General features: G+C 30.9%; 4 protein-coding genes across 5 annotated transcripts in view; 2 read left to right on the forward strand and 2 right to left on the reverse strand.

Annotated features, from left to right (window-relative positions):
* The first annotated feature begins 262 nt into the window (after positions 1-262).
* LOC108745230 (myosin-15-like) lies at positions 263-2026 on the forward strand. Its single transcript, XM_018481366.1, has one exon. It carries the CDS (start codon positions 300-302, stop codon positions 1962-1964), a length of 1665 nt encoding a protein of 554 aa, XP_018336868.1. The 5' UTR covers positions 263-299; the 3' UTR covers positions 1965-2026.
* A 4434-nt stretch (positions 2027-6460) lies between these two features.
* LOC108745226 (B-cell CLL/lymphoma 7 protein family member A) lies at positions 6461-7096 on the reverse strand. The gene is made up of 3 exons (XM_018481363.2): positions 6886-7096; positions 6647-6831; positions 6461-6584 (listed from the first exon to the last, which is right to left on the reverse strand). Exons 1-3 carry the CDS (start codon positions 6972-6974, stop codon positions 6466-6468), a joined length of 393 nt encoding a protein of 130 aa, XP_018336865.1. The 5' UTR covers positions 6975-7096; the 3' UTR covers positions 6461-6465.
* Positions 7097-7676: 580 nt separating this feature from the next.
* LOC108745265 (mRNA-decapping enzyme 1A) lies at positions 7677-9890 on the reverse strand. Its single transcript, XM_018481407.1, has one exon. It carries the CDS (start codon positions 9727-9729, stop codon positions 8518-8520), a length of 1212 nt encoding a protein of 403 aa, XP_018336909.1. The 5' UTR covers positions 9730-9890; the 3' UTR covers positions 7677-8517.
* Positions 9891-10087: 197 nt separating this feature from the next.
* LOC108745266 (N-acetyl-D-glucosamine kinase) overlaps positions 10088-17029 on the forward strand; it is a 9269-nt gene continuing 2327 nt past the window's right edge. Inside the window, exons 1-3 of one of the 2 annotated variants that reach the window (XM_018481410.1) lie at positions 10088-10282; positions 13727-13910; positions 14201-14453. In XM_018481410.1, coding sequence (XP_018336912.1) covers positions 10251-10282; positions 13727-13910; positions 14201-14453 — 469 coding nt within the window. In that variant the 5' untranslated portion in view covers positions 10088-10250. The remainder of the gene's footprint in view (positions 10283-13726; positions 13911-14200; positions 14454-17029) is intronic. The other variant, XM_018481408.2, reaches the window with a different exon arrangement.

Raw genomic sequence — 17029 nt, forward strand, 5'->3', positions numbered from 1 at the left:
TAAATTTTGCCACCAGATGGTGTATGCCCATTTGACGGATCCCAATACCTGTTTTTACGATGTCCGCTTAATAGGACTCTCAATTGTAATTTTCCTTGGACTTCATCCTAAGCAATTTTCCCGCAATATTGATCCTTTAGTCCGTCTAGCAATTGTCCCTTTTTTTTCTTTCTACGTGTTCGAAAGTAAAACAAAATAGTTGTGGGGGCAGTTTCATTGTAAGTGTTTGGANACTAATTTGATTAATTAACAAAGTTGTCAGTTGTCAAATATTTTAATAAACTTTTCAAACACTTTAAATGGATCCAAGAAAATATCCTACTCAATTTAATAAACCTGTGAGAAATTGTTTCACTATTTCCCATCCACTTCGACCTACATCCCAATGTGGACTTAAAGACCCTATCACGCCCAAACCTACGTCACTTTTGCAGTATTCCTCCCACGGAAAGTCCAGAGCTATTAAAGACAAACGTTTCTACATCTCCAAACTGCAAGCCCAAATGAATTTAATCAGAGAAGAAATGGCTAATATGCAACGACAGATTTCAAACAGTGCAGTCGTTTCGGCAAACAAAAACGAGTTAAAGAAAACTGCAAAAAGAACAGCTAGGCGATTTGCCGAATATCAAGAACTACTCTCTGTGTATAATAACGCCATAGACTTCCACATGGCACAAAATACACCAGACGACATAGAAAAAGGAACGAAGAAACTTAAAGAAAAATGTAAAGATTCTCAGGAAGAAATTGATCATCTTGAAAATTTAATCGTTAGAAGACGACGCATTCTAAACGACTTCGAAAACCAATTACATAACCTTAATGAAGAACAATCGAAATTCGAAGAGAATATGTCTGAAGAAGAACGTCAAAAATATACAACACTTTTACAGAAAAATAAGGAATACCTCGACAAAATATCGGAAGAACAAAGACTTATAAACCGCGAATGCAAGATTATCAGTAGACTGAGTGACTGTCTTAAAAGCAATCACATGAAACAAAAAAAACACGAACTTCTCCGGTTATACGCACTGAACGTTCAGCAGAAGCAAACCCTACAAAATGAGCTAGAGCGAATACCTTCCCATGAAGACCAACGGATGGCTCTTTTGACACAGTTAAGAAAATCAAAACATGACATTGAACAAATGTCTAAAACTAAACAATACCTAGATGAAGAAATTGACACAAAAATGGAAGAAATAAAATCTTTAGAAGAACCACAAACGATTAATCACAAAAAAATCGAAAAAATGAAAGAAATGAAGAGACGCGAAGAAATCATGTTGGATTTCTTGGACACCAGCGATGACAAGATCATCGAACTTTACAACAAGATCGAAACAACTCAGAAAAAAATCATTACCATTCTACAAATTATAAAAGAGAGCACAAACGACTTAGAACTTAATAATTCATTTGAATCCACTTTTTCACAAATTCACAAATGCACCACTGACGAACTTAATAAACATTTTCGTTATATTCAAGAGCAATGTGAAAAAATCAATTCATTACTGGAAATCGATAGAAACAACGTCACGCGCCTTAAAAATGAAATTTCCAATCTAGAGGTTCAAACAGAGAGCTTTACAAATGTTGAAGCAAAGCAGAATTCCCTAGAAGAGCAATGCAAGAAAACTAAGAAAGAGCATAAAGCCCTTCAGGGTAAATTAGACGGGCTCAAAGTGGACATTGCTGCTGGCGAAAAGGATGTTGCATTTCTCGACGATAAATTGAACAAAAATGAATGCTACAGTCAATACCTCGATTTAGAAAAACAAATCGAATGTACCGAAAGTGAAATCATTCTCATCGAAGAAGAAATTAACGAGCATGGGCAACAAACAATTTTGAACGAAAAAATGGAAGAAGTCAAGTCAGTCATAGCCCAGTACAATTTAAGTTTGCAAAATCATATAAAGAACGGCCCGTATGTAATGAAATCCTTCAATTAATACCTAATTAAGGCAACCTATGTACTTATCTTATCATATTTGTTAACTCGTTTATTATTATATATACCTACTTATTATTATTATTATATTATAATTTAATCTTCAAACATAAGAAAATACATCTTATACGATTAGTTTTTTTTAGAAAACATCTCCACCTACCTTACCTATAATTATACGTACATATGACGTAATTGCATGTCTATTGTCGTACAGATACTAGAATTAGATGGATCGCTCTCGCTATTATTATTACATTGATAAACTTTAAGTTATAATATCGTAATCTCCAAACGTGATTAAATCTAACAGTTTTTGTATTGATGTTTTTTGTCATTTAACAAAATTTGGCAAAGTTCTCATCATCATTACAGGATCGTCAGTATTTCCCAAACTAAATCATCTCAACATCTAGCAAAGTAGGTTCTCTTCTACCCCCCTTTACTTATGACTCTGCCTTTAATACGTCTATCTGACCCTTCATATCTAACAACGTCTTCTACCATCCCACTTTTCCTCTACTTTGTCTAAAACTTTTCCTCATTTCTAACCTTTCCTATCCATACGTACATCAAGTCAGTACGACAAAGTTATATATATACGTATTTTTTCTAAAAGTATGTACCACCTTTAGGACAAACTAGTGACAAATTATGGCGTTTACACTTTTCTACACCCTCTCTGTTTCGAGATACGCTATGTGTACCGCCAGCTTGGCGGCTCCAATCGTTTTTCGCTAGGCAACTGAAAAATGGACTAGCTACGAAATAGGAAAAAGTCCCTAGTATTACCCTAAAATCTACATTACATCCGACGCTGTTCCTTCGCACTATGAAATATATCTTTACGATGTGTTTGGTTGTAATAAAAAGTATTAAGAAGGCGTAGAAATGACATTTTTAAGAATTTTTCTGGAATTGTTTAGCTTCACTTAAGTTAGTTCCATCCTTTAACTAGACGACTTAGTAATCAGGTAACTTTTGTATTATTCCAGTTGCAAGGCAAAAAAATGTGAATTTCGCTAAAATCTTTTCAATCTCCTAAAGAAGTAGTAAGTAAAATTTTACAAAAGCCAAATCCTCTAAAGATTAATCTAATGTCGTTAGAAAAGTGGTGTTTTCGGTTATGGCTCACATGGGAGCAACGTCGAGGGGGTCCTAGGATGCCGGGGACCATATGAGACATAATGGATAATGGACGAAAAATTTGATAATAATTTCAGAAGAGAAACCTACGTCTTTCAAAATAGCTTCAAATTTGCCACTTCGAGATATTAAATTTCGTTGACAGTAGTAAAAGCTGATGAAACTAAAGGTTGAGCTTTTTCGATGATAGCCTAAACTCCATCGCAACATCCTGTAGTATTTACCTACCCCATCGTAAAACTACCAACGTAACTGATCTGTAGATAATTCAAAATCTCTCACTTAAGATTCGAGGGCACCCTCTGACAAATTGAAGTTACTCTTCGCATCATTAACTATTTGTGAACAGTAATCTAATCTAGTCTTACCTCTACCTCTCTCAACTCCCGTTTCTGCCTCTAATATGTCTCTGACTAGACTTTCATGCCTGAGAAGGTGTCATACCAACTTATCTCGTCTATTTTTTATTGACTTCCATAAAGTCCTCTATTCTCCTATTCTCTCTAATACCTATTCATTTCTAATCTTCTCTATCCATGGTATCCTCATCATTCGCAGGTAACACCACATTTCGGACGCTCCTAACCTTTTCTTTCCGCCGAGCCCACCGTCCATGTTTCACACCCGTGCAGCGCCGCGTTCCAAACATACACCTTTAACAATCTTCTTCGAAATTAGAAATAATTTCTTTTTATTGACGGCAATTCAACCTTAAGCTATATCCCTACTCCTCCTTCCGTCCTGACTTATCTGACTCCCTAAATACCTAAAATCGCCACTTCTTCTGCTATAGAACATTATTATTTATATGAATGATCAACCCGTATATGTATTCGATTGGCCGGAAATCGTTAAAGTGATTGTTCTTCTTTAAAAGGGACGTTTCGTGGCGTTATCGAAACAATGACGGTACCTACCAAGAGAAATAAGAAGAAGAAGAATGAGACGGGAACGAAAAGAAGGGCTGCGATGCGACGCGGGTAGCGCATTTCAATTATCCCACTAAGAAGCGTCGGTAAGCGATTCAGCTGCTTATCGGCAACGCTCATCGTCCGACTTTTTATTACTCACAATCAAGTTGATTAAATCACTCGAGAACGCCATCACAACCCCGAAGAAATAACGACGCAACGCTATAAAACGGACGTTTATACCAAACAAAACGTCAAATTGAAAAACAATTATTACAACAGTGTATCATCAACTCCGCAATTTATTCATATCGATTAATTTTACCTTTACCTATACGAACTATCAAGTTTTAATCAGTTAAGAATTTAATCCTCATTACGCCGTAAAAATAGAGATGTTTTATTCGAAATAATTGAAATACAATACGAAATCCAAAATGCCTACCTATTTTTATTTTCTAGTTTAAATGTCTTCTTTAAATATTAATTTCTGTTTGTACTTGGATGGGATAAAACTTCCCTGTCACGACTTTTTAGAAAATTTAACTTTTTCTTATTAGAAATAGCTTAAAATGACATAATTATGAAAACCTTCCAACAAAAATCGATAGATGTTTAATACATTTTTTTTGTAAATAATAAGTTCCGGTAAATAAGGTACGTAGCCTCTGCGAGTTTGGTGATTATATTATTTAGAGGTGGGGCTCTAGCTGTTATCATCCCAAAAAAAAATTAAATCCCCTGAAGACTATTCTGTAGGGTATAAATACGTTTTTTAATTCGGAGGAGACACTTTTTACGGTTAATTTAAAGAAAGCATGTTCTACCTTTTTAGGTTGACGGTGGAACGTTTAAACCCTAGAATAATAAACGTGACACACAGATATATACAGATATATAAATAAATAAACAACAAAAATGGGAATAATTATTTCATTTTTTTACGGGAAATAAAAAGTTCTATCACATTTTTATTTATAAATGATTATTAAAAATGTCTTCCTCCATTAAAAATTTACTATTTTCATGTATTCAAATGGTCCCCAGAGGGTGTAAAATTTTTTAGAGCGAGTTTTGTTCGGAGTCCAATTCCAAATAATTACCGTGAGTTTGTCACTGATCATAAAACTAGGGCAGGACAACAAACGCAAAATTCTGTATTCGGAACCTTATTTGTAAGAGAAGGTTTACAACCCCCGATTTTTTCATGTAAGTTTTCCAAGAACCCGTGATATGTAAATTTTACCTTAGAGGATATTTACTTTCTGCTTTCGAAAAAGGCACTAAAATTATTGCATATTTCGTAAATTGAAGCCAAAATTCTAATTAGATACATAATATGATACAATTTGAAATTTCTGTTTTTTACAGAACAATTGAATTATTTCGATTAATATTTGGTTTTTCTAAATACGTAAAAGTGAAATAAATTTCCTCTCCTACTCCCAACATTTAAAAAAGTTTATGATTAAGTAGCAAACTCTACTAAATAAAACTTACCCCAACAGCGATGGATGTTTTCATTATCCTTTTAATATCAGAATTATCAGTAAGTCCTACACACTTAATTATAGCACATAAATTAAAAATACATGCAAAAGTGACGCTTTAATATTAATATGGTTAATACTTTTTGACAGAATAAAAATGCACAGCTTACTTTTCTTATTTTTACAATTAACAATTATAAACATATTATTACTATATCATTAATTCCAAGAAAACTATAAATTCACATATGTATTTTGATAATTAATCCCTTTATTAATTTAAAATATGTTGCGAATATTAGTAAGTTTATATTTCCGTAATATAGAGCACTATCTGCCATCTATGCAACGAATTATAAACTATGAAAAATAATCAAAACTAGAGCAATGTGTTCATTTATATAAAATTCTAAAATTCAGCCCTATTGCAGGTTTAAAATATCATACCCTTAAACATAAGAGTAATCGACTTAGTATATGTAATCAGTTACTATTTTACTACGTTATCTATTTTAAATTACAGATATTATATCTGCCATCTGTGAAACAACAACTAAAGCAATAGTTATTTAAGAAAAGTTATAAAGAAAACAAACATTAATTAACCAAAGAAGGAATTGCTTTCAATTAAAACGTAAACTTCAATTATTTTATATGAATTTCACAAAAAAGGTAAAACAAAGAAAATTTTAATGCTGCATACCAACGATCTTCTACTACATAGTATTTTACACAGATGGCGCATAAACAGAAATATACATTAATTTTTTCACATTTAATTAAATTTAAATAAGTAAAATTAATCAATTAATTAAGAAAACTACAATTATATCTTCAGCAATGTTTATAAAACATTACTGCATTTTAAAAAGCAATTAATTAATCACATACATGGTAATAATTAGTTATGTTCAGTATCATTAAGTAAATATATAAATTTAAAATAAACAAAACTTTAATCACTTTTTATTCTTTTCACAGGTACATCACAACCTTGTGAATTAGAATCATCAGAAAATGGAACGTGAGAAGAAAAATCAGTAGGACCCTGCAGATCACTTACAGTTGAAAAACCTAAAGAAAAAGTAATAATTTAACGAATATTACATTGTGCATAACAAATGTAATAGACTCACATGTATTTGAATCTTCTGTAGCCATACTAAAACTAGAATTACTTGATTCAACAGCTGCTGTTTTACGACTTAGATTCTCCTTATTTGCATCTTTGTGTTTCAGTTTTTTCCCATCACTATTAGCAACAGGTACCCATTTGTAAATTTTCATTGTAGTATCCCCAATTGTAACCCACTTTTTCTCCCTAGAAATGATGAGTTTTTTATATTGTACATAAAAATAAATTTCTTAAACCTACCAATGTCGAACTCGATCAACAACTTGCATAATCTTTTTAATATCATCTTTGGCTCGACTTCGAGTTTCTGCTCGAATGGACCGTGACATTATAAAATAATTACCCAAATATTTAAAACGACTTTTAAATACTTTATGTTTTAAGCATTTTAAAGTGAAATTTGTTGCAAATAACCTCAAACTTACATTAATCAATTACTTGTTTTAAACAACTTGAGCATGCGCAATTATTTGAACATCGATTATATACAGGGTGGTTAGTAAAACATGAGATACAGGGCGTTTAATTATCTTCTATTTTAGATAAACACTACAGTTTCACTACAACGCAAAATCTTAAATGATTAGATATAACGATTCAAGCTTTTAAATCTAAAAAATACATTTCATCGTTTGCGAACATTTAAAAATTATCACGAATTTCAAACTTACTATTTACTAAAGTAAACGTTTGGATGGCGAACAATAATATTTAATTAAACTTATTAATTAGTCCCAGAGAACATTGGTGCCTCCACATAGATTTATATTATAATGATATTTTTTATTTTACCCGGAAATATAGAGAAAAATTATTTATTTAAAAAATGATAAGATGCGATATGCGTACATTTCTGTCGACCAATCTAAATTCAAGCAAAAAAATTTAAAAAATGAACAGAAATAGTGAAATATTGTGTATATTGAAGTCTGTATTTTTAATATGATAAATATGTACTTTCCATTAGTAAAGAGCCACACATATACCGAGCGTTCAATTTCGAAAATTTAAAGTAAACGCATGCTGATCAATTCTTTTTACTGTAAGTTTTATTTTAACAAACGAGATAAGCTACACCAATTGCCAGTCTTAATAATTTCTATTTAACAATATAGGAATTTATCACAACAGTCATTCATTATTTATAGACAAAATTTTAAGTATATGTAAAGTTTGCCAACACAGTGAATATAATACCTTCATAGAAGCATTTTAAAGATAATAAATTAGTATATAAGCCAGTTTTTGGACGACTAGTAAAGTTTTTACTAGTTCATTATCTCTATGTGGTAAGTACATTAATATGGAGTTGCCCTACTAAACAACTATTTTACTTCATTCTGAGCTAACTCTAATTAATGCATACGTTTCATAAATCTTTTATCGCAATTATTACATTTAAGTATAACTGTTTAGAAGATACTGATTGTAATCAAAATTATTTAAAAGATGAAAACAGTATTAAAGCTGTTTTATCAGATTTTAAGGCATTCAAATGAATAGGAAAACAAAGGAATGGTAAACACCAAACATTTTACAACCAACTCAACCAAATACTTGGTTTACAATTTTATAAACTTGGCAAAATGTTGTAGACATTCAATCTGCACTGTTAATATAGACAATAAGTGGAGGTATACATTTAATTAAAATGATAGGAAAGTATTAGTCAATCAATTAAAATAAATCCAACTATAATCAATGAGACAAAGAAACAATAAGGAAATAATTATGTAATTAGGAAAAATATTCCTAAACAATTCAAATTGTTTAGAAAGTTTTTAATAAATGTATAAAGCAAAACCACAAGTACTATTTCATAAAATTACATTTGGAGTATGTTAAAATACATATTTAAAACGTCCAACCACTTTACTTAATACCAGTATTCTGTTGGGTTAATTTTAATTTTTCATTAACAGATTTAACATATGCTTCATGCAATTTTGTTATAAAATCAGGGTCATTTTTAAGAAGATAAGTCATTGCTTGTAAAATCTGATTTCTAGTTAATAAATCAACTCCTTTCTCAGAGTCACATGGATCAGAGCTGCCGCCTGCTTCCTGGGCATCTTTATTTGAAAATGAAGAGGCAAACATCATGGGAGGCATAAGTTGAAGTTTTTGAGGGGTTTCTAAATAATTTGCCAAAGGAGATGTACCAGTAACATCCACATCATCCAGCGTCAAATTCTGGGCTTGATTTAGAAAGCTTGATAAAGGAGAAGTGCATGGTTGATTAGGAGATGCAATTCGAATATCATTCAGTCCATTTCGAGATAAACTTTTATCTCCATTAAAACTAATAGGAATGCTGCGTCTAGCATCTACTTGTCTTCGAGATGAAATTTCATGGGGAGTAATAGATCTTTGCTGTTTCTCGATATGTTCTACACTGTGAGCTGGATTACTCATTAAACGCTGTAGAAGATTGTCACCTTCGCTACCCTGTACATGTACTGCCGGCGTAACATTTTTCGTGCTTGCCTTTGCAAAAAAGTCCATTACACTTTGCGAGGTCACGTCCGGTGCTCGTGGAGTTGAAGAATATTGAGGCACAGATTCACTCTTATTTGGTGTCTTGCTGTTATAGTCACTTTTGTTGGGGGTTTTGTTGGTGAATTCTTCTTGAGCTTTTGTCAACATGCTAAAAATGTCCACTCGATTTTCACGTTTCTTAGTCTTTTCTGTTTGCTTTTCTTTGAGACCTTCCATTAGAGATTCGAGTAAATAGGTTATGTTCACACACTCATCACGATTATAAAACCAAATACCGTAAATTTTATTCTTTGAATTTCGATAAAGTAGAAAGGGAGATTGCATCTGATGTTCAAATTCTTCTACTATAGGCTCGATTAAATTGTTGGTGTTTAATCTGTTCATGATCATAATACTGTGCCATGGTTCACCACTGCGATTATACAAAAATAAAGCACCTTCAGTTTCTGTTCTTTCCCATTCATTTATTAGAGGATTAAACTGGTAAAGAGCCACATGGCTTGAAGTTGCCAAAATCTCTTTCACATATGGATCCACTCTTTTTATTGAAGTAACACTCATACGCAGCTCTACTGGATCAGCCATGATTTTAATTTTTTAATGACGTATAAAAGAATGCGCACTACAGTTTAACTCTGCGCACTTGCCAATCTTATCCTGTTGCCCGTTTATTTTTTTAAAATAATAATTAAATAATTATCTACGAGTGATTAAAGTCACAGAACAATATTTGCTAGATTAGTGTTTGGTATATAAATAATTAACGAACAAATTTTTAAATCGTGATCAAGCTGTTTTATGTATACTGTATATAAACAGGCAAAGAACTCGATAGTATAAAAAATACCTATCTTATTACTTGCGTTTCCAGCCTTGCGGTTTTACTCGTGGGTGAGAGATGTCGCCAGTGTTCAATTAATTTAAAAAGTTTTATTCACGATGTATAATACGCCTGTAGATATTTTTTAAGCGCACGTTGTGTATTCTGGTATTATCAAGTCTATCCTGACTTTTCGTTGCTGGACGTGAAAGTATACACGAAGTTATGTTGTAAAGTGCGAACTAATTTTTCGTATTGTTTTTTTAATTTTTGTGAAAGAAATAATATGGATTGCGGAGTTATTGGCGGAATAGAAGGGTATGATTTTTACGCTAATTATTTGTTTAATTAATATTGTATTATTTAAAATTAAAATCGTTTCAAAAAAATTTTGATTTATATGCAGGTAGTAGGTACCAATAAAAGTTTAGCATATTAAATTTAATACTTTTAAATAAATATATATCTGATTCTTTTTTAAAATGATTTTTACTCTTTTCTTTTTTCTGAAATGAGTAAATCATTTAATAAATTGTTTTACAATGGATAAGAGATTAAGAGATACTAAAAATAGGCATTAAATCATGTACCATTGATTTTACTAAATATTTGAAGCATTCTGCTAACATATTTATTTTCATTCTCAAAAAGAACGCCTGTCGACAAATTCGAGCTTGCTTCCGAACCCACGTAAGCATTGTGTTGAACTGAATTTCGATTTTGCCTTGATCATCATTATCATTAAAGATAAAAAGAACAATACCAGTGTCAACGTATATTCATTAAAAGTAGTTTTTAAACGTTTAAATGATTTAAATGTATGTTCTTCTTCAATCTTTTTTTTATAAACTTACTTTAAATTTATCTAACACATTTAATATGTATTACTATTATTTAAAATAACAACTATTTATTGTAGTTGAGTAACAAAATGCAACATTGATTATTTTTTAACTAATTATTGGCTATCTGGATAATATTACTAGAATATTACTCTAGTTTTGCGAATGTCTTTTTTTTGTTAGAGTTTAACGTACTTTTAAAATTTGTTTTGTAATGAACGAAAATTGATAAAAATTACGAATTTATCTTTTGCTGTTTAAAATAAAGTCATTCGGCTTCAATCGTTTCTGATAGTAACGAAAGTCACAAAATACTTTTGTTTAATTAGGTGAATTAGGACCTAAGTCAAATTCTTTGCCAGAGATAGTATAAATGCGTCAAGTTTTAAACTTGTTCACAAATATGTGACTTTCAAAAGTATTCTATCGGTTTATCGGTGAAAGTGATTTTTAATTATTTATTAATATATGAATGTGCACGCCTATCTATTTTGCTTACACAATTAATACCACATGTGCACAAGTAACTGAAATTATAATCAATTCAGAAAAGTTTTAACCAGACGATTGTTGTATCTCGAATTTTATCTAGTGTATCTGTTACCTTTTATAATTTTATCAATTTGATTCAGAAAAGTGTTTACACACTCGGACAAAATGAAAAACGAAAATTTACCGAAATATTAAAGCAATATATTCACAATTTATCCCTCTAGCCCGTTGCTTCGTAAGCGAAAATAATAAAAATCACAGTTTGGAATTTGTAAAAATAAAATCCCAGCAGAAATAAATTTACTAGATATTTTAGTTGATATTACAAATTTAATTGTAATAATTAAGAAACTTTTACAAGATTATTACAAGTTACCTATTGTAATAAATTCTACTATTCCTACGGCAAATTCAGTCATTTGCCACCGAAAATTTTACAAATTTCTGCTTTGTCATAAAAATTTAGTTTTCTTCGTGTACCGCACGATATCTGTTCCCAACCGAAGTATACAGGTNAGGAAATAATAAATTTTTAATAATTCAATAAGTTAGTTAATTTATCATTTTAATTTTATCGGGTATCTGCCTATATTAAATGATCATAATAATTGTAAGGCGCTTTTAAAATGAATTAAAGATTACTATATCAGCTTTTATGACATTAAAATGATACATCAGAAAGTGTACCATGATAAAATAAGAAATGGGAATACCCAAAAAAAGTAAATTTAAATATAATATTGTTGTAACATGTAACCAATATTCAGGAAGATGATATAAATTATATTTTATAAGCGGGTATTTTCTAATAGAAATAGAAAAATTTCTAATATCTGTGGTCTTAAGTGGAAGATTAGTAATTCTATATCTGTACGGAATTCCTAACATAAGATTGTGGTAATTCTTGTTTGACCATGAAAACAGTCGACGAACTTATGATACTTTATTAGATTACGTAATATTGATCATTAATTTTGTTAATAAAATTACCTGTGTACAGATATGCTACTTACATTAATTAATAACTAATTCCAAAATGAAGCATACCAAATAATTCGTGCGTCTTATTTTTTTGTTCTGTCTTAAGCTATTAATGTTTATGGTTATCTTCAGTGGTCTGTTTTGTATAACATTATTTTTTGAATGTATACTTTGAAAAATAATGTATGAATCCACAATACACCGATATTGACATATCCTAGATTATTGCATTATCTGCTGACATTAGGATTATTTGCATGTCGCTTTTATCAGACTGTTGTCTGTTAAACATTCTTTTCTTTAGTTTATTTTTATGCAATTTTTAACTTATTCCAAAGTATCTTTTTTATTTTCTAGTATTAGATATTATGCATGTATTGTACATTTTAATCAGTGTCTATTATTTTGTTGAAATAATTATACATAGGAACCTATCAACAATTTCTTAAAGATAATGTTACATTGATTGAAGTATTATTTATTGCGTAGAATTAGAATAAAATAGAAAATACACCAGAACAAAAATTATCATTTTATTTCATAATAACGCTCGTCAAGACAAATAGAAAAAAATAAATAATAAGTTGAATGAACAAACGAAGATCAATGAGCTATAAATTATAATAGGGCATTGCTTTTTTAGTTCACTTGGTTTTGTTATATTGATAACAAGTTTTTATCAACTCTGTTAAATTTATCCCAGTTAGGAGCTTTTCCTCTTATTAAGCGTATATTAATTGTTTTTTTTTTATAATTCCATTTATTATCATGACTGATAAAATTCTAATCGTGATTGTATGCTTAAAAATGTCAAAATCACTACCTACACCACTATTTTTTTGTAAGAATAAAAATGGTTTTGTTTTAAAATGAATGTTAGAGAATCCTGATGGAGTAAATAGAAGTGGATTCCATCATTTTTCCTTGATTCCCCAATGAGCTTATCTTTTCATATGTTGTTTTACACTTGTTGTTTCCCATCCTTTAATTTTTTCAACTAGCCTAGCTTTAGTTTGGTAAAGGAAAATGACAGCCCTTATCTTATCGCATATGTTTTACTGCACTACAATAATACGGGCTGAATTATTTTCTAATGGTAATATTTTGATTAGAAACTAATTTTTCTATCTCAGTGTTCTATCGGTGTGGTGACGATATATTGTCATAATTAGATTAAAGAGCTCTTCAAATTGACCAGTGACTTTTTGAGACTGCCCATACCGTGCTGATGAGGTCTAATAGTATTGAAATCGCTATCCATATCTGTTAGATTCGATAAATAACTAACCAAAAATAACTTATTGGCAGAGATTATTACTGAAGTTCTATCTGCTTAATCTTTTGTGACTATAGAACTTGGGACTGCACTTGTATCTAATGATTAAAGGATTTATCTACCATGAAATGTACTGTAGTTATAAATTAGGAATCATAATTTTATTTTTAGGGGTGGTTCTCGATCAACCATTGTCCTTCTAAATTCGAGCGGCCAAGTAATTGTAAAATTAGAAAAATCAGGAACGAGCTATTTCCTTTTAGGAATGGAGCAGTGCCGTAAGAATATCGTACAAATGACAAATGATGCAAAAAGGGAAGCAGGAATTCCAGAAGATGTACCCCTAACCGCATTAGTACGTTGACTTTTGTAAGAACATTTTTATACAACAAAACACCGTTGTCGACCGTTATTTAGGTACAAATTGTTTTCATAATGCATAGTTATTTTGCTTTGAAATCTAATCTTTTTAATAAAACTAAATGCGTAGAAATTTTAGGTGACTATGTACCTACTGACATTTATCCTGTATTAAATAATGTATCACGTTGAGTTGTTATGTTTTAATATTTTTAATGAAAAGGGTGAAGAATTTTACATTTAATAATGAAATAAATACGTAAATTTTACTAGTTGTATTTCTAGGGATTAAGTTTGACCGGCTGTGAAGTAGACGAATTAAACCAGGAATTAGTTAGAGGTTTATTGGAAAATTATCCAAACCTTAGCGAAAGGTACGCGGTGGGTAGTGATACTGAGGGGCCAATTGCTGCTACATCGTCCAAAGGGGGAGTTGTTTGTATATCAGGAACTGGTTCAAACACTCTTTTAATAAATCCTGATGGATCTAAAATACAATGCGGGGGTTGGGGGCATATTTTGGGAGACGAAGGAAGTGGTAAGTACAATAATTACATATGAATCAACAGAGGACGATAGATAAAACAAATGGTGATGATGACTAAATGAATCGTTCAAAATTTTCAAGTCATTGGATAATAATTTGGCCTTCAATCTTCCGGTCTGTGCTTTGGTAATTAAACATAAAGAAAAAACAATAGACTTTAAAAAATCGCCCATTTGTCTGTTTATTATCCTCCGACTTTTTAGTTTTATAAGTTTTAAAAAGCAAAACATTTTAAAAGGGAACATTTGAATAAATTATGAAATAGTAGTCGTATAAAAAATGACTAAAATAACATAAAAATCTGAAATCCATCATCATCATCATAAAGTCTTCAGCTCGAAAAGTGGTTGGATCCACACTTTCACTTCTTCATCTAACTATTAGCGGACAGTAATATAATCTAGGTAGACATCTGCCCCTCTTACCTCCTGAATCTGCTTCCAATATGTCTTACCAGCTCTTCTATCTAAAAAAGTGTTCTCCCCACCCAGTCTTGTCCATTTATTATTGACTTCCACAACGCCCTCTGTTCTCCTACTCTTTTTGGTATTTTCTCATTTCTAACCTTTCCCAACCATGGTATTTTGTAACATCCTCCTATAACACCGTATCGCAAACACTTCTTAAATTTTCTTTTCCACATTTTACACCCAGGCATCCAAACATGACATCTTTAATAACCTTTTCCGAAGTTTCAAATTAATCAATTTCGAGCACAAATATTATTTCTTAAAAAGATAAAACAAAACCTACGGATTGATGATAGTTTTGTATAGTTATCTAGAAACTATATTAAAATAAACATACTATATTAGTGTGTATATTAATTAGCGAAATGATATTGTGATAGAAAATTGACAATTATTACTTAATTTAGCGAAATTGTTATTTCCTCCTTACGGTAGGTAAATACATACATTATTGTGTACTCAACTAGGAAATAAAATAATAACCAATTTAATTTATACAGTGGCTATTATTATTTTGCATTTACATTGTCGTTAAACGAGATTATTATAGAAGAACAGTCCATTGTTATAATACTTAAATCTATTATAAAGAAGCTAAAGTTACATAATTACAAATCAGACGTAAAAAAATTCATAAAATAAATATGTAGGTATAATATTTAAAGTTCCTAATTTGTTGATATTGTAATCATTTCTTATTTCTACGTTACACATAGATAACTTAAATTGTTTTGGTGGGTATTACATTTAATGTCCGGTCGATTGTGAGTACGTATCGGAAAAACGGATTAAGAATTTTTTGTATTATTTCGAATGCTTTTTTCCATTGTCTATTTTTGATCAACCGATTAGGTACACATTTGCTTACATAAGCAGCTGATACCGTAAACATGTCACAATGAAAATAATTGAACAATAATGCTAATCCATTCAGATCAATATACTGGTAGTGTGAATATCTAGCCAGTGACTTAATTGGTACACCTTCTATCAAATTTTTATCGCAGGTTGAAGAATAACAAAAAATAAAATGCAAGGGTGTAACCAAGGGGGGAGGGCAAGGAAGTATTTTCTTTAAAGGTACATGCCCCTGAAGATCAGTTGTTAATTTTTAACTGTTTTATTACCATTTTATTCTAAGCTAAACGTATTGTGAGGATAAAAATTGTATGAAATTCAATATCATTACAACATTATCATTATAGGGTTATTAGCATCCAATTAATGGTCAATAAAAACAACTCTATTTCTTTTACAGCATTTAGATATTTTTTTTTAATTCGTAATTAATTAGTAAGCAGTGCTATACGATTGGCTTTATTTATTAATAAAGACTGACTTTACATTTTATTCAATTTTACAAGACAGACATCATTTAAACAACAAACTCGTTAAAAATTCATTAAAAACTTGTAGTGACAATTATTTTTTTTTGTGTGTTTTTATCCAATTTTAATGTATATATACCATAAGATGACGGTGGATTTTTACTTTTTCTTTGCATGTTAAGTCTTTTGCGACTACAATTACATCATCATCATCATCATAGGGTCGTCAGTCCTAAGACTGGTTGGATACGTACCTCCACTTTTTCCTATCCTGAGCTAAACTTCGCATTTCCCTAAAACTAGAACAACGCACATCCTTAACTATTTGAGAACAGTAATCCAATCTAGGTCTACCTCTACCCCTCTTAACTCCTGTTTCAGCCTCTAATATGTCTTTGACTAGACCTACATGCCTCAGAAGGTGTCCTACCAACCTATCTCGCCTATTTTTTACTGACTTCCATAGAGTCCTCTGTTCTCCTATTCTTTCTAATACCTCTTCATTTCTAACCTTTTCTACCCACGTTATCCTTATCATCCGACTATACGAGGGTGGATTGATAAGTTTCCGGCCTGACCAAGAAAAACAAGGTTTTTAAAAATTTTTTTTTTTTATTTCTCAACATAATCTCCTCCAAGGCTGATACATTTCTCATAGCGGTGTTCCAGTCTATTAATGCCATCTCTATAGACTGATTCGTCAAGCTCCTCAAAATAACCATTTACAGCTTCGATTACTTCTTCATTGTCCGCAAATCTCTTACCGCCA

This window comes from Agrilus planipennis, unplaced genomic scaffold (assembly GCF_000699045.2).
Source record: "Agrilus planipennis isolate EAB-ADULT unplaced genomic scaffold, Apla_2.0 scaffold38, whole genome shotgun sequence".
Classification (NCBI taxonomy): Eukaryota; Metazoa; Arthropoda; class Insecta; order Coleoptera; family Buprestidae; genus Agrilus; species Agrilus planipennis.